This window comes from Anomalospiza imberbis, chromosome 1, assembly GCF_031753505.1.
Source record: "Anomalospiza imberbis isolate Cuckoo-Finch-1a 21T00152 chromosome 1, ASM3175350v1, whole genome shotgun sequence".
Taxonomy (NCBI): Eukaryota; Metazoa; Chordata; class Aves; order Passeriformes; family Viduidae; genus Anomalospiza; species Anomalospiza imberbis.
In genome coordinates this window covers 140,618,964-140,646,570 of record NC_089681.1, presented here as the reverse complement: position 1 = coordinate 140,646,570, position 27,607 = coordinate 140,618,964, and the positions used below count along the sequence as shown (strand labels likewise).

The 27,607-nt window shown below is 40.7% G+C and overlaps 1 protein-coding gene across 1 annotated transcript; it reads right to left on the bottom strand.

The window, feature by feature from the left end:
• Positions 1-29: 29 nt before the first annotated feature.
• Positions 30-27,400, bottom strand: PITRM1 (pitrilysin metallopeptidase 1). Its single transcript, XM_068173817.1, has 27 exons — positions 27,278-27,400; positions 26,920-27,022; positions 25,946-26,052; positions 25,247-25,398; positions 24,695-24,809; positions 24,477-24,573; positions 23,919-24,079; positions 22,550-22,676; positions 21,783-21,871; positions 21,124-21,252; positions 19,498-19,611; positions 19,005-19,101; positions 14,904-15,038; positions 12,821-12,959; positions 11,290-11,406; positions 10,072-10,204; positions 9,253-9,373; positions 8,423-8,499; positions 7,958-8,123; positions 7,734-7,834; positions 6,662-6,782; positions 5,808-5,879; positions 4,621-4,733; positions 4,025-4,150; positions 2,647-2,792; positions 942-1,044; positions 30-499 (listed from the first exon to the last, which is right to left on the bottom strand). The coding sequence occupies exons 1-27, from the start codon at positions 27,313-27,315 to the stop codon at positions 406-408; spliced, it is 3,093 nt and encodes a 1,030-aa protein (XP_068029918.1). The 5' UTR covers positions 27,316-27,400; the 3' UTR covers positions 30-405.
• Between the last annotated feature and the right edge of the window lie 207 nt (positions 27,401-27,607).

The following is a 27,607-nucleotide window of genomic DNA, read 5'->3' as shown; positions in this document are numbered from 1 at the left end:
AAGGCAGCTGGAATTACCACACCACAGAATGAAATCTGTCAGTATGAGAGATAGCTCTTTATATACCCAACAGCACAAAACACCATTTAAAACTAGAGTTTTACATATACAAAAATACTTCATTTATATAGTATTCATATGGGATTAGAGGAGTGAGGCTTCAGTAAAAGATTAAGGTCTGTCTTTACCATGCAGAGCATGTAATTCTTGCTCTCAAATACTGTATGGTTAGAAAATTTTCCACGTCATTATTTTGAGAAAGGGAACTTCTAACTCGTTTGGTGAACACTGTTAAAAACCAGCAATGAATATTTCAGTTGGACTACAGCAGTGCTAAAAGTTACTAAAAACCCCTAATGTTGTAGTCACACAGATTGCAGCTGAACGCTGACAGAAAAGCCAAAGTCATCGTTTGACCCACGAGGGATCTTTGGTGATATCTGCATTTTCTGGGCCAAGTACAGCTTGACCACGAGTGCTCTTCCCAACTGCAAGGTACCTGGAATTAAAAAAAAAAACATAAACAAATGAGAAACTGCTACATTTGGTTAACCACAGCTCTGCTGTCAAAAATACTCCCATCTCAGGAAGAGTGTTATTTGCTACATATAACTTGTATTGTGCCCACTCATCACAACAGTCTCTCCTTAACCCTGTACTTGGCTGTAGTGGAATTCAGAAGTCAGACACAAAATACTCCAAGTGGAGTAGAACCAGCTCATACAGTCTACCCAGACAGTTTCTGGGCCTTTCAAAAGTAAATGAAACCCAATCTCCCACAACCTCAGAGTGTAGGAGGGAATTCATCTGCTAAACACGCAATAAACAGGATATAATTAACATATCCTTTTCTAGGTTACAGAAGAAAATAGTGAAAGTGGTATGAAAGACCAAGGGAAGAAATCCAGTAATTTAAATATGACAACAGAGCACAGGCTTACTTGTTTGATACATCAACCAACTTATCACTGTTGACAGCAAAAAGTTGTTCTCTGTGCGACTGCTTCATTTCATCTGAAATCCCATATAAGAAATGACCCATTCCTAGGGAAAAGAAAAGAAAACCACACACTACTCTGGTGCACTGGAATCACTCACAGCCACGTGCAGGAATGAGAGCAAACTACAACAGGAATGTGTGCTGAAAAGGAATAGAGACTTCCATGAAACCATCATGCTGAGAGAATATCCAGCTGAATCAAGCACAGTAAGTTGAAACCAGGGTGAGGCAGTAGCAGTTTCCTATTTAGGAAATAATTCTATTTTGGCAAATTATTTAGTTTGTCAAAAATCTGAACATAACTGTGGTCCAGGAAACTTAGACATAATTCATTCTGAAGAGATGATGTTGTTATCATCTAACAACTTTTTAAACAAACTGCATTTCATGAAGCTTCTGTTTTTGGAACTATTTTATTTCAAATCAGTTGTGATGTATCTGCAATGTGAAGGTTTGCTCACATTTTTGTACTACACACAGAAATCTGCATACAAATGCTTTAATGTTTTGTTGAGAGTACTTGCCCACAGCATTTTAATTGCTCCATGAACAACCAGAGAACTCCAAAACAATCACAGAAAAGCTTTTTGTCGAGCAAATAACCATAAGGAAGCTGGGAGGATTTGAGTCAACTAGTCCAACCTCCTGCCCAAAGCAGGGCTGACTTCCCAGCCAGGTAAGGTTTTCACATCCATCTGCAGCGCCCAGTGACTCAAAAGCATGAAGGGACAGGCGTTCCTTGCACCAGTTCCCAGGCCTCTGGAACAGAGCTCTCCTGTTCAGTGCTCTGTTAAGATCTGTGTTCAAATGCCAAAGAATGTTCGTCATCCCTGGCTGACACCAACACCCAATGTGCACTGCACGTTGGAGGCATGCACCCAAGGCACAGCACTTGTGTGCACCTCACACCAATTGCTTTTTAACTGCCCAGACCAAAACCAGATTCTGACAGGTAAAAGCCTAATTTGAAGTGCTCTTGTTTAAACAAGTTAGTGCTAATACAAGCACTTTTTAAAATAATGCTAATCTTAACCTTGTAATTCCTTTGTGTATGGGAAGAAAATGTGTTTTACTTGGGCAAGTTTTGGATTGAAATTCAGCAAGAGAACAAGGGAGGGAAGTGAGGATAGCAAAGCTACATGTCAGTAAACTGAAAAGATATTACCAGTGCATCATTTATGTGCAGATCTGCAAAGAAGCTAAAAACACCTTCCACCCAGCAGGCAGACTTCTGTGCTTTAACTTCTTCAGAACACACGCATGAAGGGCTAGTGACATTCACAGTCAGTATGCCTGCGTGAGTCAGCAAAGTAATCCCTCAGCTCTTCTTCAGTCAGAGGACCAGTATTTGTTTTCATTTGTCTGCATCTAATGCTCTCCAAACCTAAAATAATTTCCTCAATCTACCTCCATGTGACGCAGAGGAGCAGTAACACAAAACTTCAGTAGAACCTGAGTGGATGAGGTGTTTCTAAAAAGGAACAACAGGAACTAATAGATTCACTGAAACTGCCATTTTCTCTCATCTTCCAAACACAAATTTTATCATCTAACACAGTTTAGCAAACTATTTTCTTCCATTTAGACCAAAATTAAAAAGCAAATTAATTAACATTGACAGCCCTGGGAGGATGATAAGAATGTACCTTTGTCTGAAGGAGCTATTGGTGCATCCACAGCAGCAAACACTGCTAGTTTAGCTTCATCAATATCTTGCTGTGTGAATTCTCCAGATTTGGCCCATTCAACTGCTTTTTCAAATGTTTTCAAGGTGGCTAATGAATTTGGGTCTCTTAGAAGAAAAAGAAAACATAAAAATTGATTACTTCAGTCTCACAAAATGAAAAACCTAAATTTACTACGCATCACACATGGGGAAAAACAAATTATAAACTTCCTCTTTTTGTACAAAAAGAGGTTCTGGGGTTTGGTTTTACATTTCTTTTTCAGAAGAAAGCAGTGTTACAAACCAAGCAGATTCAGAATTTTAGATACACAGGTACAGAAGTTCAGCTGCCTCAAAGTAGTTCCAAGATGGTGTAGAGAGAAGTGGTGCAGGTATATATAATAAAAGCAGGTCAGGTAAGCCAGGCTGTTCCCAGGGGGCTCTGAAAGCACCACTGCCACACTGCCCACACCAGGAACATTTATGATATGCCCTATCTTCTCTCAGTTGCTTGTCTTGCCACACCTGTTTTTACTCTCTGTAAAACAGGTGCCGCAGGTTAACTACTACTGGCAAGTTAAGGACTACTGCCAGGACAAGTCCTGCCATGTTGAAACTTCACAGAAAGGCCAGACTGCTCAAACCTCAGTCAGGAGCCCTGACCAAGCACTGTGCCAGGCTGCCTTGAGGCTAGGAAAACAACTGAAGCCAGGACTCCATCCACACAACACTGCTAGTGGGGATTACAACTATAATACCTCCAGTTCAAGTTTCATCAGAAAGTGACTTGGTAAGCTAAATACAGGGTAACTGTTCTGGACTGGCAAAAGAGAAGAATAGAAAAGAAGGAGCAAGCAGTTCTAGCTCATCACCAGCAGTGCTTTCTGCTGAATCTCTGATGATTTCTGCCATTTAAGGAAGATGCATATTTTCAAACTCAGAACCTTAGGGAACATCACCATTCTACTTCATGGTCTCAAATTTAGAGTGCTCTTGAATTTCTTTTTCTAGGGCCTCCTTAACCCAGAAATAAACAAGTGAAAACCAGTTATACATAAATCTGAGACTGAGACAGTAAACACCAAAGTGCAGAGCTGCAGCAGTGGTTGCTACCAGCAGAGATAAATTAAGCTTTCCCATGGACACAAACACGATAAAGCAAGGATAGTTTTATCAGGCAATCTAACTTCATCAGCACTGAATGACTCACTTCATTTCATCCCTTTTATTTCACTTCTTGAAAGACTGCTACAATGAAGTCAAAAATAAGACACAGCCAAGCAGAGTGGTCAGGGGACCACTGACCAGAGCAGTCAGTGTTCCCCTCAGCTATCAAGAGGAAAGACGTGCACTGTTACCTGTAGGAGTAGAATGTGAATATGCCATTTTGACTAAGTTTAGCACCTCCACCATAAGCCCCTCCTTTCTCTCTGATTTCTGTATGTAAGAATTTAGCTGTCATCAACCGTGCGAGAATTCGAAGGCTGAAATGAGAGAAATAGAAGCAGTGAAGATGTGAACTGGGCAACAGTAGTAGTCTCAACTGCCTCTAAAGCTCCCCCAGATCCCCATCTGCAATGCACTGCTGCTTGTAATCTATGACAGTTACCACAGCAATACTCACTATTTAATAATAGCTGAATAATGCCACATCACTGTAAGAGGGGCACTGAACTTTGTTGCATGCAATAGGACTGTCAACTCAGGACACGTCCAAGTAGGCAGGGCTGGTTATTCCAAGGTAGGGGATAGCAGCCCCTCATTACTTAATCTCAGCATTTACAGGGCTGCTCTGGGCCCAGCCATGCAACAGCTGCTTTGTAAAGATTTTGTAACAAATGCACTGCAAATCATTTTCTATCAGCACTCCATTTTCTGCAGTCAGCCCAACCCTTTTCATTTTGCTTTGTGCTGTGCAGTGCACAGAGAAGCTTCCTGATGTTCTGCTTCCCACCTGGCATAGTCTGCAGCCATGTAGGGAACTGTTCGAATGCATTCCCCAACATAGTTCACTGGGAAGGGAAGTACAAAATGGGTCTTCATCTGGCATGGCTTGAAAGTAGGATCCTAGGAAAAAAACACATTATTGTCACAGTTAACAGCAAAGACAACTTACCCATCTCAGAACTCTCACTTTTTTGACAACTAGGAAATTCTGCCAAACACACAGACAGACAAATGCTAAAGCTGCCACTTATCTTACCCTGCAACCAGTGACATTTCCCTTGTGCCTGTATCAGCAATCCAGTACAAAGAATTGCTTTGGAAAACTAAAGGAAAGGGACACACATCAGCTACCCATCCTTGCACCCCCCACCTTCTCAGTTCTGCAGATTTTGAATCACTGCCAAAGAGTTTGGATTTAGCTATGGATTTACTACTTTGCTTGAAACACATGTTCATAACTCTCCACTTGTGTCACACATGTACATGTCACCACATCATATCCCAACCCATCCATTCTAAACATTGAAAGCAGAGTCAGGAACTGTGTACCCACAAAAAAAGTAAACTACTTATGACAGCAACTGTAGTATAAATTCCTGCTCAAACATCCCCTGCAACAGACTCAATTCTTCCTTACAACCTCACTTCCAAACTGCCAGTCCTCTTCATGTCTCTGGGCCTCCGCAGAGCTGGCTCCTTTGCCTCTTTCACACATACATCTGCTTGTGTGCTCACTTAGGCACAGGCAGATCCCTACACACCTCCAGTGCCACTATTCCAGCACTCCTTATCCTTTCTTAAACTCAGAAAGCCCATTCCCAGACCCTCACACAACTCTGGGCGGGCAAGCAGAGCACTGTATTTGCAGCACCGGGCTGAGCTCTCCTTGCCCCTCTCTTCTAAAAGGAGAGTTCAGGATATGCTCTTCATTCCTGTAGCCAAATACAGATCTTCATTTTCATCTAATTTTCACTAATGCTCTTCTGTGAGGTGTCATTCACATTCAGAATCATTTAGGGAGGAGACCAAGGAAAGGAAGGGACTAACTGGAAGTGACTGAGTTTGATGGTTAGCTGTGGAACTGAAGGGCGTGAATTATGTTTCAGTGTTGTGCTTCTGTAACAGCTTAAGATGGACCATTACCATCAGTAACAGTCCTATAATACCAATATCCCTCACCAATAATGTACTTACATTAACTAATTTCCTTGTGATCTGCAAACCAGTAACCATTTCACTTCCCACAGGTTTCACTTCTGAAGATTTCTACAAGAGAGCCAGTCCTCATATTAAAAGATGATTAAAAAATTTAGACCAAGATTACTACAATGCAACCCCTTCCACTCCAACCTCTCTAAGGCAATCATCAAACCATGTCTTCACAAACATAAGCAAGGTACTCAATTGCTTCTTCCTATTTCCTAAACAAATGCCAAATTACTTTTCTTCCAAGAGTAATCTGGCACTGAGAGACACCAAAACCCAGATTAAATGGGGCCCACAAAGTTACAAACTATCATTTCACTCATGGCTAAGGAACTGGGAGTTTATTCCAGTTTCATCAGAAATTAAGACAGATCTGTAAAGTGACAGAGAAGATCCTTTGTCAACTCCACTGAATCAAGCATATTTTGTGACAAATGTCCTGAACACCCTGATAACAAAACAAACTCATATGCAACTGAGGAACTGCACATCATGCCCTATTTGCTTCTGGCCAACACTTCAAGTAAAGCTGAGCTAAAAAAGAATTACAGTTTTATGCAACGAGGAAAGGAAGAAACTCTTTTTCCATGTCCCACGCCGAAGCAGTAACCCCAGGGTAAGGCTTAACAGCTGATCTGCATTTCTACTGCCCACTGTGCTGCAGTGAAGACACTTCATGGCAAAACACAGAGCAGCTGATCACAGAGATGTCTGGCAGATTTCTGCAGACATCTTTACATGGACACAATATCGGAGTTCAAACTTTTCCTGATTGCACAATGGTATTGACATGATCAAGTCAACCGTATTTGATGCCCTAATCACAAATGACAATTTCTCACCTCAATCACATGTGGACGAACAGGTTTTCTCTCTTTTTTACTTCTGGCTATGCCCTTTAGAAATTTCTCTACTTCTTTAGATGCTTCTGGTATCTGCTGAGGTGCTGCATTCACGGAACATCTGTCAAAAATACATATCAAGTTTTTAAGTATGGTTTTGTGTTTTAGAGAGTCTTTTATAATTTGTACAACTTTGTATTTCTAAACATTTTCTATTAAATCATCAGAATGTTAGGTCAGTGATCTCAGGTAATTATTAACAGAGAGAAAGGCAAAATACTCAATCTAGCATCTGATGTGGAAAAAAAATTACAGTCCAATTGCTGTTCTTTTGCTCGTCCTAGAACCCTTTCAGACCAGAAGTTGAGCAGTAGCTGTCAAACCACTTCTGTGCACAAGACAGGACTAGCTCAGTTTTGCAAACAAAAATGTCTCTGAAGGAAAAGAATGCCCTCTGTATCCTCTCTTTACAGGCAGCCCTAACATGGTTTTGAACACTACAGATATTTACATAATTTCATTTATCATGTCATGCTTTAAAAACCAAAACTTTGCAACTTATGTCACTTCAAACAGACCCATTTTTGAAAGTAATGCATCTGACATTAAACTCCTTAATGCACTCTCTTTACTTTTTCCAATATATGCATAAAGCAAGTTTCAGAATATCACTGCTTTCCTTTTAGGGGCAAAACAAAAATCCAAACCAAACGATATTCAACTGTTTCAAAACAATCTAATGGTATTTGTCTAGTGGGCACCTTGAAGGGAAAACCAAAAGGCAGATTTTTGACTATTTCTGTAAAATTGCACAGGTCACTTACAAGCTTTGGGTACAACTGTTACCCATAAAATTTGATGTAAGTTTCTCAAACCATTTAAAAACTGAACTAAATGAGCTACCATAGCTACTGTGCTGTAAGCAAGAGGAATTTAAATTAAACATTTCTGTTGTTTTTCCACAAATGTTCCATTTCATAAAACCCCAGTACACCATGAGGTGCACTGAGAAAAGCATATACGCAGGCCATGGCCTCTCTTTAACCAAAATGCCCCTTTCTTTTTAGCTCACCTGATGTTGTCACTATTTAATAAATACTTCTTAATGCGTGGTAGTTTGCGTAGTATGGGTTTAATATCAGACATTTCTGCTATTCTCTTCATCAGCTTCACCTGTGCAGGAAGGGAAGGCAGAAAGACCACAGATTAAATCAACAGGAAGAATTAACAAAAACCAGCCTGTAACTCCACAGTCAAGGATTTGGGCCTTGCTGAAGGGCATTATTAACTTCTCACCTGATCCATCCCACCGAACATTTCCTGCAGCTCTCCAGAAGACGTAAGGTTTTTGCTGGCTCTAATAGAAGCATATAAATGGCCACAATCTGGAATGCCATTTGACAGCTCCTGGGCAGTCTTCTTAACCAGCACTCTGAAATGTTCTTCCTCCTCAAATCTTGGGCTGAAAAAGAACACAAGCAGGTCTCATGCAAAAGGATACCAATGAAATTTATTTTACTCAATCATTTATCATCCCAAGTTCAACAAAGTGCTTTTAAACTGTTGGTTGTCCATTTAATCCACTATATAGTCATGCTTTTGATGCAATATGTAAGTTTAGAAAGATATTAGATATAGAATTATGAAAATAAATCCCAAAGTAGGGCCTCTAAGAAGAGAAGAATGGTTGGGGGAAGAGTGAAAAAGAGAACCCCAAAACACATGCAAACCCACAAACAAACAAAACCCAATGTACTGTACTTGTTAAATATTTCACTCCATAAATTCATCATGTCTGGCAGATTTCTATCCAAGCACAGAGATGAAAAGAGCACACCCTGAAGGAAAAAAATAAACAAAACACAAAAAAACCCTTCACACAAGACAACCACAGCAATGGCCCAAAAAATGCACAGTGACTTTTCATGGAAGTGATGCAATAATGCCAACCTAATGCTACACATTACAAAATCACTCTAATGCAGGCTGTGCTACTGAAATGAGAGCAGACATGAAATATGATTGCTCTTCTCACAAAGCAAGCCTGGCAATTCCTCAATTTCTTCTTCTCAACAGCAAGCAGCAGTTCAACACTGAATTTCTTCTTTTTTTCTATAAAGTGCAAGTTCTGTTCTGGGGTGCAACATTCTCCACGGGAATTCCCTTAATTTAACTCCAGGATCCATACAGAGCAAACCCCCAGCAAATTTGCAAAATTCTCGAGACATATTGCCAGAACTGTTATGCCCAACACATAGATCAAATGATGCTGCCAACAGTGACATAACATGTCAACAGCAAACTCTGTGTGTAACACCACACCGTTCTGCCCCCTACCCTCTGCTTCCAAAATACTTTGGAATACACAAAAATATGCTGACAGATGCCAGTGAACACTGCCTTAGACACAACACCCACATCAAGCACTCCCCTTAGCACAAAACACCAACTTACTGTAATTATCTAATTTATATCTTACAAGGACTTCCAATGCACATTAGCTTGACCCTCTACCTGGAAGCCCTGACTGACCCTTAACTACAGAACTGTTACTGCAAAGTGTAACATCTGCAAGGTTATGATTAATTTACCTGTTCGTAGACATCCAGGTGTGAATCATCTGGAATGATATGTGGGCTGACAGACATACCACCTGTTTTTAGTTCTATTTTCTGGGCTTGTTCCCTGTAATCAAGAGCTCCACATCCCATTCTGTGAAAAACAAGAGATATTTGTTTCCCTTTCCAGTGTATGTCAAAACCAAAATCCATGTAGCATTAGTAAATTAGTCTGTTTAGGACAACACTAATTTAGCAACTAAACAATTTGGGGCATTATCAAGCAAACATAATACTTCATGTCTTATAAAAGCTCCCCACCAAACTTTTCAATTAAAGCATCCTGCTAATTTAAAATGCTGTATTAAAAAGCATACTTTATGTGCAGGCTTGCTAGCTACCAACATCCTTAAGAACTACATTAACAACATAAGTTGTTCTCATCAATAAAAACATATTCCTCCTTGCCCAGGTCACTTGTTCTGCTTTGTGTTCCTCTTTCCTTTGTGATGGAGTCACTCTTTGTCCCCACATGGCAAAACTGCACAAGTCTATTCAAGCAAAAACTTCAATCTCTGCTAGGCTATTTCTCATTTAGAGAAATTTTCCAATCTGTTGAGGGAACACTTGTGTTGGCACTGGGCAAAAAGGCAATGCAGAGACTGGTGGAGAAGAGGAAACAATTTCTCAACACTGGGGAACAAAGAAAACTTTTTTCTGCAGGAAACCAACTTATCAGCCTTTCCCTTTCGTTGTAAGAACAGATGCTGGAATTATTAAAGGCAGTATTAGTATTATGGCAAGCTGTATTACAGCCTGTTGCTTCAGCTTCTAGGAAAGCAAAGATCTCACTTGGTAATGACGTTGCAGAAGAGTGGCACATATGGCTTGAGCTCCTCAGGAAGTGCGTTCAGGCTGGAAACGGCTCGGAAATAAACCACCCCATTGGTTGGCTGAGCACAGTACTGGACAGGAATGTCATCAGCTAGGGATAAAAAACAAAAGCAAAGAATAACCAGCAGCTTCCTACTACAAACACACAAAAGCAAAATGATTTCTTACAAGAACGTCTCATTAAGAATAATTCTCTGCTGGTGTTTCAGAGCCACTTCTTGTTTAAATTTTGCACATTATACTGAGGACTGGACCAAAGGGTTTTTTCTGTTTCTGTCCATGGTAAGGTAATGGACACCTGGACAATTTGAAAAGAGCATTCTTCTAAGAGAGATCATATTTTAGAGATAACATTCAAATAAAAGAAGTAGTAACTTGTTCTTGAACAAGTCAAAAAACTTTTCTTCCTTATTTTTGCCTTCATCCGTTCAAAAACTGAGGAAAGCAGCTTCTTGTACTGTACACTCTTCCTAAGCCAGGCCATTAAAACTAGGTCATTTTTTGCGTCAAAATTAAACAGTCTTGACAGTTTCTGGTAATTTTTGAAGAAAAATGTCTGTTAGATATGTACTACAGAACAGTATTTACCTGCAAAATTTTGACAGAACTGTAACAAAATTCAGAACTACCATCTTCTATCAGTCCCTAAGGAAACCGCTAGCAAAGCAGAGAAAAACTTGCACTGAAGTTATGAGGAAGGACAGTAACTTATTTTTTTCCTGTGGCTCCTCTATGTCTATGTATTCTATAAAAAACAGGTAAGGAGGGAACTGCAGTGTGGAATTCTTGCTGCCCTAGCTGCCAGGAGTTCTGCAACCTGGGCAAGCCTTTGGAAAGTGAGGAGATTGCTCAAGAACACTGAATGTGCCAGCCAGAGACTCCGTTGACTGCAGGGCAAGTTAGGAGCATGCCTGCAGCAGGGAGCTGCCATCAGGAGCTCCTGCCAGCCCTGGGAAGGCTGGGAGGCTGTTCCATGTCCATGCTGCCCCTCAGAAGTGACAGCTCTGTGGATCCACTGCCATGTCTGCCCAGAGGTGCTGGGCTGGAGGAAAAAGAGCAGAGCTATGGGCCACAAAGCCAGTCCATGTGCTGGGCAAAGGGCCACAGCTGGGCCAGCAGCCAGAGAACAAGCAAACAGCGCTGTTCTTTGAGACACGAGACAGTGGCGACACCAACCTGTGAGTGCCATCTCCAGCACAGTGAAGGGGATTTTGGGCTCGATGTCAGACACTTTTAAAGCTGGGAGACAAGAGGTATCCTGAGGTTTGCTTTGAAGAGCAATTAATTCCAAACCTAGTAAGAAGAGAATACCAAATTGTCATTTTCAGCTTGTAGTGAAAGTGCTGTCGAGACCTAAAACCTACTGAGATCATGCAGATCAGAAAACTCAAGAGTCAAGTTTGGAGTCTTCTATTCGCAACTTTGCAAATATTTTCCTAAAGCAAATTCTGCAGATTATTGTGTAACAACACCAGAGAACACGCTTCGATTCTCTTTCCAGTCCCGTCTTCACAACCTTTTTACAGTAAAATGTAATTTAATCTTCAAGTGACACCTGCCAGTCTGTGCTGTCACTCAGCTCTGCAAGCATCGACCCAGACCTGGCAGATAAGAAGCTTCTTTCTAACCCAATCCGTTCCAGCTCTTACTCAAGCGCTCTGCCAGAACACTGATGCAGCTAAATTGTTGTGATTACTTTCACATTTCAGACTTTCAGACACGAACTGGTCACCTCTGAGTACTCTCCAATTTATCTCTGTAAGTAGAAAGCCTCCTCTGATTTTGTGCTCCCTATCTTCTGTCACACACCAAAGCTTCAGAAGATTAGCACCACATTTTTGGAGGATTTCTGTGACTAGACACTGCTTTAACAAAATTAGATGACTGCCCACGGCTTTCAAGTGTAAGTTATTCTCGAGAATAAGTTAAACCCAGCATTACTTTTATAGCTGGCTTTTTAACCAGAAAATATAAGAAATATAATTACAAAATGTTAAGTTTTACAGGAGCATGGAGCAGACCTCATGCTCATAAATAGACAGTTTCAAGGTACATACATGGTATGTAAGTATCTGAAGAGGGGTGCCAAGAGGATGGAGCCAGGCTCTGCTTGGTGGTGCTGAGCAAAAGGACAGAAGGCAATGGGCAGAAACTGATGCACAGAAAAGTTCCAAATGAACATGAGGAAGAACTTCTTTACTGTGAAGTGTCCAAGCACGGAACAGATTGCACACAGAGGCTGTGGAGTCTCTCTCACCAGAGATATTCCAGAACCCCTTAGATACAATCCTGTGCCACGTGCTCTAGGATGTCCCTGCCTGAGCAGGGAGGTTGGCCCAAATGACCCACTGTGGTCCCTTCCAAACTGACCCATCCTGGGATTCTGTGAATTCACCTTCCACTCAGTGCAAGTTAACATGGGAAAGAATAAAGAGATTGGTATTTTAAAACAATTTCCTTTCTCCTGTCATAATGAAGACATTGATCATTCTTTTTTTGAGTATTAAAACTAATGGAATATACCAACCATACACTGTAGTGTAAGCACTGCACTGCATAGCCCTGTAACACATACACACAAATTTGCAATAAAAAAATCCCATCCCTTTCAGAGCAAATGCTGGAGAGTGTCTGAGAATTTAAGATATTCTACAGAAAAACAGCTAAAAAACACTATACAAATAAAAACGTGAAAAAGCAAGTTAACCTTTTTCATAGATTTGTGTTTTTTCTTCTTCGGAAAGTGCATTGACCTTTTTTTCCAGCTTTTCTGCTTCCATTTTAGCTTGTTTATCATAGTAGTCTTCTTCTGGACTCATTGACAGAGTCAATTTGTGTGGATTATCCTGCAGAAATATATCCCAAAACAAAGCATTAATTCTGAGGACAACTTCCTCGCCTCAGATTATTGCTCCAGCAGCAGCAGATAAACAGCCTGTGCATCATTTGCCTTGCACATTATCAAAAGTATCATAGTCACACAGACTGAGCCCTTGGTTTCTTACAAAACAAGATGCTGTGAGGAAAAAAAAGGCTGCTCACCACAGGAACAAGCACCAACATCCTTCTGCTAAGTTTCACTGTAGAGTCAGAATCCCTCAACAGCACACAGCGTTCATTAGTTTAATTAAATCCAGGTTAAACAACTGTAGGTAACAAACACTACAGAGCTACACACCGTAAGTTTTATCTGGAGGGTGTTCTAAGATGGGGAAATTCTGTTAAATGCAGGAGGGTTTGATTAAACATCTCTTTCAACCTGCCCAAGCTTGAGTGCACAGAGATCCCAAATGATGTAGAATGTGCATGCTTCATCCTGCTCAGAAATGCTTCACACATCAGCCTTGCTGCCACAGAACTCCAGGCATTATGCAAGAGTCATAACTGCTGTTGAATTCTTCTTTGTTTACGCCAGACTGTGAAATTTTAATATCAAAATTACTCAAGTAGCTTCCATTTTCCATAATGGGAAAGGGAGGCCAGCCAGAATACAGTGACCTCAAAAAATGCCAATTTCAATGTAGGAGTCAAACAGCAACATCTGGCACTGACAGACAGCAATAATTTGGGACAATGTAATCAGATACTGCTTTATGAGTTTATCTCCCCATGCCTGTGTGAAAAGACTACAGAAACCTGACTACAGAGTTAAAGAGAGACAAGCAAAATTAACGAGCCATAATAAAATGGACAGGATGAATAGCATTCTCCCCCCTGCTCTCTGCCTGCCTGCTTTAATAATTTCCCAGCACAAGGTTCAACAGTGCATAATCTTATGATGTAAAAACATCCAACTATTCTCATCATTTCCTACTGAGATGTGCCTTTGCCTCAGCCCCTTCAACAGAACTGTACAGTAAAGGACATTCACAAAAATACTGCACCTGCATTTCTTCCCAATAAAAGCAAAACTTTAACAGCAGCCTACTACCTCCAGACACTAGTAAATGTTCTTAAGAAAACTGATTTCAACTGATGTCCCTTGCGGTTTTTTTGAGATTATTAGAATCAAGATTTATTCCAATCTAGGTGACAGTTACTTATAATTAATCTGCCTTTCAAAACAAACAAGTGACTATGGGAAAAAAAACCCAAACAAAAAACCTACCAGAAAAAGCAAATGAACAGAACAAAGCCAACAAATCAAACAAACCCCACAAAAAACCCACACCACCTCTGCACTGCTATCATTAGATTTTTTTTTTTTCTGGAATTAACTAATTCAGGGCTTGAGAGCTATTCAGTATTATAATGCCTTTACTGGATATTTTTTATTTCTGCAAAAAATCCAGAAGAAAATATGGGAAGGAAAAGAAAGAGCAGAAAGTAATTGGCATTGACAGCAAGATTCAGACAGCAGCTCAATGAACATGAGGAACACCAAGACAATCTTACTTGTAACCAAATCCTTTGGAAGGAAAATCAGATGCACCTTGCTATGTCAATACTAAGGAACACATAACTAGGTCCAGAATTCTCTGTTCACATCTGAACTTCTCATCAGGAAAGAGATGTGCCCTTCTATTCAAATCGCAATTTGGTAAAACATTAGTGTTTTATCAGTGTTCTATTAAATATGGTTCCAATTGACCAGCCAGGTAATTTTTTTCCACTCTGAAATGTAGAAACTTAAACCATTAAAATTAACATGTTTCGTTTGAATATGCTGCTGCTCAAGCCGCACCTAGAAACAGGCAATATGGTTATAAAAATCAGCCTTCAGTTTAACTTCAAATAAAAAATTGTGATTTAAAAATTAATACAAGGTAATTTTCTGTAAGTTTGCCTACCTTGAAGTATTTTTTAACTTTTTCCTGAAGAAATCTGGGATTTTCTTTAAGACACTGCTTGAACCGAGATACTTTATCTGCAATCTTCAGAAGCTCCACTGGATCCCCATCTTGATTCCAGCACGAAGCTATGTACTGAATGGGAAAGAATAATTAAGTAAGCAGGACAATCCATTTGCATTTCTCTAACTGAGAGCATCAGTGTTCCAACACCACCTTAACACTTATGCTTGAATAGCAGACACAGAATGAGTAGTCCTAACGTAGCTGTAGGGGGAAAAATATTTTTCAGATAAAGGTTCTATTCCATCATCACCTATCCCCTGTTCTCTCCATTCTTGCCTCTAATTTCACCATACCAAACCACCATTTTTAAAACTATTACTCTTTTTTTGCATAGCTGTGCATATCTGGAAATATACTGCAATATTTTTTAGGCCCTCACATTAAATTGAATTTTTCAGCTCAAGAAAGAAGGAAAACAGAAACAGGTGGTAGAGACAAAGTAGTAAACACATGCCACAGTTTTGTATCCACTAGATTAAATGATTTATAGGAAGGTGACTCAAACATGTAAAGTATGTTAATTAAATGAGAGACTTTGGAGAAAGAAAATACTAAATAACCAGAAATATCCCCAGGATATTTCTTTTATTTTCTCATTTGAGTTTGCTCAAGTTGCTATTGAAAGTTCTCCTAAACAACACAAGTGCAAGATACCAAAAGTTTCTCTATTTCCACTCTGTCTGAATGGGGAAAAACCAAAACCAAAGTAAAGTACAAAATCCTGTCAAATCCACTTTCTCTTTTCCTACCTCTTTAGCTACAAGCAGGTTCATAAGCCTTCAGCATTTTTCAGTAATAACTATTTTTATCTATTCTGTGGAAATTCCCTAATATGATACAAAGCAGAGTATTCTTTTAGAAGGTGCTTGAGCTAATCCTCTTGAAATATAAGCAATCGCTCCTTATTTGACGCTGCTGTGGGATCATTAAAACAGTTCAGTCCTAGTTCTCAGTAGGCAGCCTAAAAGATTAACCATGTATGTAAGAGCACTGTCCAAGCAGCTTTTGAGCACTGACAGTGACCAATAATCAATTCTACTGGTCACTGACAATGACCAATAATCAGTACAAGTTTAGTGACAGCTTGGGGCCACAACCACTTCTCTTGGTGTCACAGTTCATCCCTGGCAGCTCAGCTCCACACTTTGCCCCTCACAGCAGGATGTGGGGGGAGGATCAGAAGGGTTAAAGTGAAGGAACTCATATGTTGAAATAAATGCAGTGTAACAGGTAAAGCAAAAGGTGTGTGTGAGCAGAGCAAGCCAAGGAACTCATTCCCTGCTTTGCACAGGCAGGCAGATGTTCACTGTGCTCAGGACAGCAGGGCTCCATCACATATACTGGTGACTTGGGAAGACACCATCGCTCCAAGCATTCCCTCCTTTCTTCTTCCCTCAGCTCTTACTGCTGAGCAAAGTGTGGGACAACCCTTGGGTCATTTGGGGTCGGCTGTCACCTGGTGTCCCCTCCCAGCTCCTTGTCCATCACCAGCCTCCTGGCTGTTGGGGTGGAGGGGACAACCAGAGAAGGCCTTGACACTGTACCAACACTGGGCAATAAAGAAAACACCCCTGTGTTATCAGCACAGACCCAGAAAACAGCCCCCTTCCAGCCACTGGAAGAGATTTAACTCTATCCCAGCCACCTGGGAGAGCTTGTTCCAATGTCTGACCACCCTCTTGTGAACAGCATTTTCCTAATAACAAAACTGATGCCACCTATCTTGACTTTCACAGGACCTCTGACAGTCCCACACAACATCCTTCATTGTTAGACTGGAGATATGAATTTGATGGATTGACTATGGGATGGATAAGGAATTGGCTGGATGGTGACATGCAAGCAGTTGCATTCCAATGGCCAGCATCCAAAGAGAGATCAGTAACAAGCACTGCCTGTCCCTCAGGGGTCTGCACTGGGTGCAACACTATTGAACACCTTTATTAATTACATGGCCAATGGCACTGAGGGCACTCACAGCAGGTTTGCAGATGACACCAAGCTGAGAGGTGTGGTGGACACTCTGGAGGGAAGGGATGCCATCCAAAGGGACCTGGACAGGCTTAAGGAGTGTACCTACATGAAGTTCATTTAGTTCAAACAAGGCCAAGTGCAAGGTCCTGCACTGGGGCTTGCAGGACCCATATGACCAATAATCAGTACAAGTTTAGTGATTTGAGGTTTGAAAGCAGACCTGTAGAGAAGGGCTTGGGGATATTGGTAGATGAGAAATTGGAAATGAGACCACAATGAGTGCTCCCAGCCCAGAGAGCCAATTGTATCCTGGGATGCACAAAAAAAATCAGGGCCAGCAGGGCAAGGGAGGTGATGCTGCCCCTCTACTCCACTCCCATTAGACCCCACCTGAGGTACTACACACAGCTCTGGGGCCTGCACAGTAGGTCAGAGGAGAACCACAAAAATTATCAAAGTGGTGGAACACCTCTCCTACAAAGACAGGCTAAGAGACTTAAGGTTGTTCAGGCTGGAGAAGGAAAGGGCTTTGGAGAGACCTTACTGTGGCTTTTCAATATATGAAGGGGGCTTATAAAAAGACAGACTTTTTACACATCCTGTACAGAGAGGACAAGCAGCAAAGGTTTTAAACTGAAAAATGACATTTTTATTGGGCATAAAGAAGAAACTCTTTACTATGAGGGTGGTGAGACAGTGGAACAAGTTGCTGACAGAAGCTGTGGGTGCTCTATTCCCTGGAAATGTTTAAAGACATGTCAAAAGTGCTCTGAGTAACTGGATTTAGCAAATGATGGCCCTGCTTAAGGCAGGGAGGTCGGACCTGGAAGATCTTCAAAGGTCCCTTCCAACCCAAACCATTCTATGGTTCTATGATCACTTTAGTTATAACTAGGTCCCTATAACTAGACCCTCTTCAAAGCCAACTTCTAAAACATTACTTCAGGGAAACAAATTGAAACATAACTTTCCTCTATGGGAGTATTAACACTAAATGCTGCAAGACTGGTCTTTAAAAGCAAGAAATAATCAAAAGAGCTTTCTTTTCTACAATGAAGACGTAGCAGTTGAATAAATTTCAAGACTTAAAAATGTTGAGGGATGAAGTAATCTGCATAAATATTTCATCAGATAGATTTACTCATAACATCTGAAGATATGCCAGAAAGTACTGACTATTAAAGTCAGGTATATTCGGCCAGATTTACCAAGAAACATGACAGGCACTTAAATATCCACAATTTGCCTATATGGCTGTATGGCAATCTGATTTGAAACAGCTTTTGTTTGTGCTCACCCATTTACAAATCTCCTGTTAATCCAGGACTCTGCTTCTTTGCCTAACTGTAGCTATCCAGGAATGAAACCCTGCTCATGCAAAGAATATACAACACTTGAGAGACAGAAAGCAAAAGAGCCACTGAGGAACTGAAGTTGCTGCAGAGCAGAAAGGAACAGAGGAGATTAAAGACTGAGTGGCTGCAGGAGACCCTGATTTCCACAGTGACTGCAAATACTGCAACTCACTCATTCCAAACATAAGATGACTCGCAGACTCCTTCAAGACCACATTCTGCTGGGGAATGGGTTTTCTGTAACAGTTTAGCACTAAAATTTGAGGCCAAGAATTGCATTATTGTACATTTGCCCTTGTGAATCTAGAAATTAACTTACAGCAGTACAATCCTGAAGTCCACAAAAAAATACAGTCCTTCTATTTGGGTTTTAGAAAATACACAGGCATCTAGCCAAAACACACAGTTCCCAGAGCCAGTAAGATATGCCCCTCACAGAATAACCAGTGCTACTACAATCAAAGCTGCTATTCAGGCAAAGACAACAGGCTCACTGCCTGATTAACTCATACAGTGGGAAGTCCACAGACAGTCTGACAGCTACTAAAAAGAAAGAAGAAAGATGTACACAATATGAGAAAGGAAGAGCCCTTAAGTGGAAAGTTTTACATATCAGGAGATGACAAAATGACCCTGTATTTTATACAAACATAGGTGGTAGATTTTTTTTTAACTATTCTTAAAAGAAACACACACACAGACTTACAGATGTCAGGGCAAGTCCAAAACTCGTAGACTGATGCTTCAACTGTATTTCAATTTTGTGAAGTAGAGCTTCAATCCTATCTTCCTCAAAACCTTTCCTTTGGGAAGGGGTGATGAGAGAAGGAAATCATGTCCATTAGCACTGATCACTTTAAGTGAAGTTATGAAAATGAATTATTAGATTGATGAAGCATTACAACATAATGTCTTTCACACTGAATAAAAATTGATATGTAATAATGTAATAATGCTGTATCATTTAGAGAAACTGAACTAACATTAAACTCCTGAAAAGTATACACTGATGAGAACAAACTACAATAAAGGAAGTAGCAGACACAAGTTGTAAGAGTATTGAACAATATTACTTCTGCTTTAGTGCCTTTATTGTAATATAACTAGATTTCTAAAGCATTTTACTATATACAAGTCTGTATTATTACATGCCTACATATATTAAGTAAGACTATTCTTAAAAAATTAGCATTACTCACACAATAACTTCATCAACTGTTCTGTCAATTATCTGTTTCACAGTATCAATGTCTCTTTCAGCAATACCCTGTAGACCCACACTGAAATAAGCTTCTCTTGTTGAGCCATTAAACCTAGAGTAAAACATAACCAACTCAGTGATAAGTACTAGAAGTTAAGCATTAAAGCTGCCAACAAAGGCAAGAGAAGGGAAAAAAACACCCATTGTTTCCACATATACAAACACACAAGATTTAAAAGCTAGACAGAAAGTAAAATAATTACCAAAGAGGCAAGAAATGGAGTTTAATAGCATTTTTTTGTTCAATTTCAATAGTAATAGCCACTGTCAAGAAAACCCACAGCATATGGCTTTAGAGAAAGAAAAATAGCTACAGAAGTAAAGCTGGTATTTTCTGTTCATACTCCCATTCATCTGTAATTTCTTTCAGGTAAAGAAGTCTTTTTAAGGTGAAAATTTTAGCTGTGTGTAACACCAAACCCATACATTCTACTTAAGCAGGTGAGTGGAACAGTACTTCTAAAGCAGTATTTTTAAAGTAAGTGGTTAAGGTGAAGCTTTCCATGTTATACAGAACACCTAGCAGTTCAAAGCCAACAAACAAAAAGCAATAGGTGCTCATGCACTAGTGAACAACCACTATTATATGTCTAAAAACCACAGAAGGAATTCAGTGGCAGGCTCAGGCCCTGGATTCTGCAATACTCATCTCTGGGCTCAAACTTATTCTTGTAGATGCATCAATACAGTCACTAAGGCAAATTAAAGTCAGCTCACTAAACAGTTCAAATCCATATCAATCCAGCCAACCTGGAAAAGGACCACCTGACAATAAATACAATATAATCCTTACTTCAGTGTCTAAAGAAGGATTTCTACCTGCCATGCTCTGGAATAGGAAGATGTCTACACAGCACTGGCCCGCATGGCACAGGACTTGCACGAAGCCAACTACTTAAATGTAGAAACATTAAGCCAGGCAGAATAAAACATTAAAATTATGGGCGAGTGGGAAATAAAGGTTTCCCACTCAAATACCTGAGAGTCACTGGAGAAAAGGCATGATTTTAGTCATCCTCAAGTCTAAAAATCAGTCAGATGAATCATGCCCAGAAAGCACTTCCTTCTTTACGCTGACAAAAAAGGCAAATTCTGTACTGAGTGATGGCAAGTTAACAGCACATGATTGCACAAAGGCACATTTGTGACAAACCTACCTACTACTAAGCCACAGAATTAAAGCAATAAAACAATGTGGCTAGAGAGAAGAGATCACAAACACTTCTGAGTCATACTTAAATGTCCAGTATGAAAAACCCAGGTAAATTAAGGCACTGAAGGAATTCCACATTTTATTCTATCCATTTTTATGGTTTGTAAGCTGTAAACAATACAACTTTGATTAAACCAACGTAGCTTCTAACCAAGTACTTTGATGAGACAAAAGTTACATCTGAGAATGCTTTACAGCTCACCAGGAGAAACTCTTATGATATTTTAATATTAAAGTAAGATTACTCTGGTGTAAATTGCCTGTATAAGAGATGAGTTCATCCAACTTAGAAGCACTTTTTAGTTTTTCTAACATTGCTAATAGTGATGAAATGTGAATTGCAACACTTACCCAACATCAGGAGAAAAATCTGTACCAACACCAGACTCAATTAAGGCTTTATAAAAAGGAGCATTCGGCCCATCAACTAACAGTGAAGACAACAGGCTTAGGGTGAACGTTTCAAAAGTGTCTGTAATACTGAAGAAAAACAATTAGTTCTTAAAAACCGTATGTGACACCCAGTATCACTGAGTCCATTTCAAAACAACTAGAAAACAAAGGTAGAGGGAGCAAGGGAGAAGTAATTGTCAGCTGTGAAGCCCACATCAGACCTTAGGGAAAAAGGAGGGCTCTGCATGTTTCACTGGTTGTAACTATCAGGAAAGTAATTTAAATTGGACTGCAAGGGGAGATAAGTTAGTAGCAGGGTCATACCGAAGAGCTTGCACATGGCAGGGAACTGAAAGGAAGACAATGTTTTCAAATGCCTCATCCACTGAACAATTCTGTAAAGTAACACTTGATTTTTCTTGTGTCTATCCACTAAAGCAAATTACTCAGCAATTAAACTCTTCTTTACTAAAGCAGGACTGATCTATTTTCCCATGGCATTATTTTCTTTAGAGATGACATTTATCAAGAGGGACTTGGGAAAAGAAACATGCCTGCACCTTGCTTAAAGATCTAAGATGAACCTTTTATCCAGAATTTCATTCTGATATACTTACTCTGTCAACAAGTAGCTGACACTGACAGTGGTCTGCTTGGAAGGATCAGCAGCAAAGGAGTCTAAGCCACATGTTACCCTGTGTTCTCTCTATAAAGTACAATAAACGATACATAATAAACTCACAGCAGAAGCTACAAACAAAAAATAACTTGCATCTTCATAGCATCATCTTTCCAATTATTTAAAATAATTTCTCAGATGCCCTTGAATAAATTAAACATCCATGAGCAAATATACAAACACACATTACCTTGAAAAATGAGTGGCATCTCAATGTTTAAAAGTGGACAATATAGGAGAGGTTGAAGAAAGTCCAGCCATAAATAACATTCTGAGCATTTTGAAAGAAATGTTTAAACTTCTGGACAAGCCAGAGAGTAAAAGGAGGAGGGGGGAGGAAGAGAATGTGAAAATTATTTTTGACACCAATGTTTGGAAGATTAGATACCATTAGGAAGCATATTTTCTGACACTAAGTACTAGTATTTCTGTCCTTAGGCCTAAATGCTTTCCATTAATAAGTGCTTCAGTGTTTCAAATGACAAGGGACTTAAATTGGAAATAAGAAAAATAAACAACTGCAGGCAATCATTACATTACTGAAACTCAAAAGTAACTAGCTCGTGCCCTGTGTAACCAAAAATAAAAATACTTCAGCTCATTTACACTATTCTAAACCAATTAGTAACTCCAGCAGATTAGGTTAAAATATTAACCCTGGGGGGTTTTTGGGTTTAGTGGTGTTTGTTTGCTGGTTTTACTTACAGGCTTATCCCAGAGTTTCTGTTTTGGGATGTCAGTATTTGAGTCAATTCTTTCAAATTTTACCAATGCTTCCTCATGTATTTGCTTCAGATGTTGCTCCAGTGGAAAATTACCGTAAGTGAAAAATCTGCATTTCAAATAAAATATTAGGATTAAGCATTTGATTTAATATGAAATTTACAGTAGGTACTTGTATTATACTCTGAATTTCATGTGCTTTCCAGTAATTCTGTTACATCTGAAGTAGAAAATAGTTTGGTGGGTCTTCAACCTATACAACATATATAAAATTCAAAATCTCTTGATAAAAATTCACATTTCTCAGCTTGTGGGCCACCAAACACCTTGTTATTTTCATTATGTCCAATTTTATTATGTTCAAATCTGTTCAGTTGCAGAAATGTACAACGTTCCAGACAAAAAATATTAGTAATTGAAGCCAGAAACCCAGTGCTCTTAAGTTTCAGAGGACAAAATTTTTATGGTCCTCACAGTCTAAGCATAAAATACAATGATCCATGTCCTAGGTTTTGTCTGTCTATAAAACACGTCTGGATTCCATGGTGGGTCACCCCACCAAACACATTCCCACATTTAAAGACTTCCACTAGACCAAATATGAGCACAAGCTGTGCCTCAGGTAAACCTCTTCCCCTGACTAAAATCTCAACACCAGTACAGCAGAATACTTGGGATGATGAGAAAAATCAACAGATTGTAAATTCTTTGTCATGACACAAGCTAATGTTCCAGAAGTGAAATTAATCAGAGTAACAGATTAGCCACAAAATTAGTACAGGAGAAAGAATTATTTCCCTGCATGTAACTTTCAAACTGACTTCCAGCTTAAATACATTATTAATATCAACCAAATCAGTACCTGAATCAAATGACTATCCATTATTTAGAACTCACTACAGTATTATGTGATGCAGGAGAAAATGAAATCATTCATTTGTAACTTCTAAGTCAATCTGTGTTATTTCAAAGAGGACAGGAACCCTTAGATTAATCTATGCTACTTGTATCTTAACCCCCCTACCTTACTGCTAAGTACTTATTAGTATGCTCCCTTCCCCCCCAGTTCATATGGGTTCAGGTCAATCGATCCCCAAAACACATATGCATGATCAGGCAAACAGACACACCTGAGAAAATCAGCCACCCTTCTTTCCTGCTTTCAATTCACTCTTCACTGCTCTTTCTAGAAAAAAATTCCTTGCTACCACACTGCTCTAACTGCTGTAGGGCACAGGTTATCTTTGCTGCTGGCCATGTGACTAAAAACACTGTGCTTCTGGTTTTCTCCTCACAAAAATACAAAGCACTAGCCCAGTAACCTAGGAAGTTAGTCACCAATCTCACATACCTGGAATTGCTTGGATGATAATGTGTGGCATGGAACTGCTTAAGCTGCTCCCATGTAAGGTCAGGAATACATAATGGATCTCCACCAGAAATTACACTATAAGTGTGATCAGGAAGGATTTTGTTCTGCAGGTGCTGTGCAAATACCCTCTCATTATCTGTCTTAATAGGAAAACACCACATTTCAGTGAAAGCCATCAACACACATTTAAAAGACAAAAGGTGCTCAGCAATAAGACCTCGGAGCTCTAACTTACACAACCTCCTCACATTAGCATGCAGTCCCATGTACTTTAATAAAATGAGCTATGGCTCCATGCTAATGTAAGAGAGTATTTTACAATAAAACCTATTAACAAAGTGCCTTTCTATAGGTAAACAAGCTTTTGGCAGGCTAACTTCAAAAAAAATCATCTATGCTAGAGTGTTGACTTTACTGAGGACTTCAATTTTCAAAGGGAGGAATGGGAATCTCTGGTGCAATAATACCATTGATAAGCTACAGCTGAAACTACTTCACCATTTGCAAGAACTTAAACCAAACATCCACAAAACTTACAAATGCCCCTTTCATTTCATTAAAAACAACTCCTTTGAAGACTAGAGGTGTCTGAGGATCAGCTGGGTTCTCATGTTCTAACCTCCAACCTTCTTGCCTGCAAAATTAATAACAAGTGTTGAGAGTTTGAAGACCTTGTTGATTTTGGAGGGGGTGGGGGAAATGGGATTTTTTTTTTTTTTTAATTTAAAGTTTGCATACATCTCAAACTGTCTTACCAAAAATCTAGCTGACGTAAACATGGAAAGAAAGCTGCATCCAAGTACACTGATAGGAGGTTCTGAAAGTCCTTGGGATTTTGTGTTGAAAATGGATAGAGAGTGTAATCGCTAGCTGCATATAAATAAACGTAAAAATAATCAGAATTTTAGAAAGTCTAAGACACATTTTGCCCTTGTTGATTTTCAATTTCTCATCCATATAAATAACTGGAAGAGAAGAAATGTACTAAATGAAATGTATTTTTGCTGAGGAATACACATATTTAACACTGCAGCTATTTTACCATGAAAACTTTGCTTTAGCCATATATCCAGATAAATAATTAAATGTATTTTTGTGTACTATAAAGTTCCAGCTCTACAGGGACTTTGTAACTGACAAGTGAACAAGACTTATTTTGTGTCTTGCCTTGTTAGCTTTTTAATACCTCACAACACTGACACCCAATAATAATGGTTCTCCAAAGCCAAATTAAGGAGAGCCAACAGACAGCTCTACTGCAATAAAACCTCATTCATTTTAAGTGACATTATTTCCTTTGTACTTACCTGTGAATGCATTCATAAAAGTGGACAGTGATCTGTTCAACATTTTAAAGAAGGGATCTCTGCAGGGATACTTTTGGGAACCACAGAGCACCGTGTGCTCCAAAATATGTGGGACCCCGGTGCTGTCCATCGGAGTGGTTCGGAATTGGATACTGCAAGAGAGAGCAGCGAGAGGGATGCAGTCACTGTGAGGAGAAGTGCACCCACTCCTGGCCTGCACCTGAGGTTTATGGGAGCATCATCACTGCCTAACAGCCAACATGGCACACACCAGATGCAGAGCTTGACTTCTTCAGGCTCCCAAGTGCTCAGCCATCTTTCTCAAAAGGAGTACAGCCTCTGCACTTCAATTTCTGGAGTTAGTGCAGAAGTTTTCAGCACATGAGTAAACACATTTATTTTTATCCAAACGGCTTAAATAAAAAACTTAATGGAAGGTTATGGTTGCATAATCTCTGTCTCTGAAAGTTTTCAAGGCAGGAACTGGACCTGAATTAAACACTGATCCTGTTTTGAGCAGCAGACTGAACAACAGATTCATGATATCTCTTCCAACCTAAAAAATTTTAAGAAGCCCTACAAAGGAAGCACTGTCCTGCCTGTAATCACAGAATAATCCAGCCACGATGCCAGATTATAACTGAAAAAACACAAGGTGATGTGGAGATTGAATGTGTAATACCTTTATTAATGTCTTACCTGAACAGATTATTGGAGTCCTCCCGAGCCACATGTAAATACTTGGCTCCTGTACCATCGTGACTAAGCTTCACTGCAGTCAGGAACAGCTCAGGAACAGCTGTCACCTGCATTGGAAGAAAACATCTGTATTGCACTGTGACTTCAACTAGGTCAAATAAATTGTGCATGATATAGGAATTACAGTTTGTTGGTGCTGTACATAATACTGGCTTACACAGTATTACATAAATTTTTGCTTCTGTAGTTTGAGGGAAAAAAATAATTACGCAAATGGAAAATAAAATTTAAATGAAATTTTTAACCCAATGAAAGTAAACTACCACTGGGGAATCATACTTTTATGGTACAGATAAAAATTCAATCTGAAATACAAAAAGAAAATGCATCCAATGTCAGTGGCTAGGGCAGACAGAAAAAGCAAGGACCCTGTTCTACCACTACTTTTGTCACTAGCATCACTTCTTACAAATAACCTTTACTCTCCACTCCTGCTTCTTTCCTCTGAAAAAGTAGAAGAAATTAAACATATTTCCATGACAGCTTTCCAACACAGGTATTAAAAATATCTTAGGAAATGACGTATTACTTGAACGTGTTTATCAAAACACATTCACACAGTGAAGTCCCGTTATCTGTCAGGACTTTAAGAAGGCCACACTGCGTGGTCATATCTGCAGCAGACACACAAGCTCGTGGGATGCATTATTTACTCCAGGATTAGCCTCCTATAAGAATATGTATATTCTTAATTATTTACTCTAGAATTAGCTCCCTACAAGAATATATTCTAATAGCACCTAAAGTATATGTCTGCAGAGAAGTAACTACAAGGAACGCCTGAATTATTTTTAGGACTAACCACCCAAAGCAAGTATTTAATGTGCAGACGCCGGGCTTCACCCAGGTGCCTTCTAAGCACGGGGAAGTTTATGAACGCAAACAGAGCAAACGCCAGCGGCGGCGGCGCTCACCTGCTTCACGGTGAAGCCGTGGATCTGCTCGCCCACCCGGTACCGCAGCGCTCTCTCGTTCGCGGCAACGCTCTTCCACCTCCACAGCCTCCGGCTCAGGGGCCTGAAACGACACGATTCCCTCTGAGCAAACGCGCTCCGGCCGGCGCTGCCGCAGCCGCGACCGACAGCGGCCCCCGCGCTCCAGCGAGGGCTCCCGGCGAGCAGGGCCCTGCGCCCGGGCAGGGGCTCGGAGCTCCGCGCCCCTCGGCCGAGCGCCAGGGGCCGGGGCCGGGGCCGGGGCCGGGGCCGGGGCCGGGGCCGGGGCCGGGGCCGCGCAGGACGAGGGTCCCCGCCCGCCCCCCGCTCGCTCGCTCACCGGCCGCGGCCCAGCAGCCCCCGGTAGCGGCTCCACATGGCTGCGCGGGCCAGGCGGGCCGGGCCGCACGGCGCAGCGGGGCGGGGCGGGGCGGAGCGGAGCGGGGCGGAGCGGGGCGGAGCGGGGCGGGGCGGGGCGGGGCGGGGCGGGGCGGGGCGGAGCGGGGCGGGGCGGGGCGGAGCGGGGCGGGGCGGGGCGGAGCGGGGCGGAGCGGGCACGGGCGCAGGCGCCGCCGCCCCGCCTGCATTGGCGGCGGCCCCGCCGCCCCGCCCCGAGCGGCGGGGCCCGGCCAGCTGGCCTTCGGACCGTGTTTGTCGGGCCTTCGTTTGC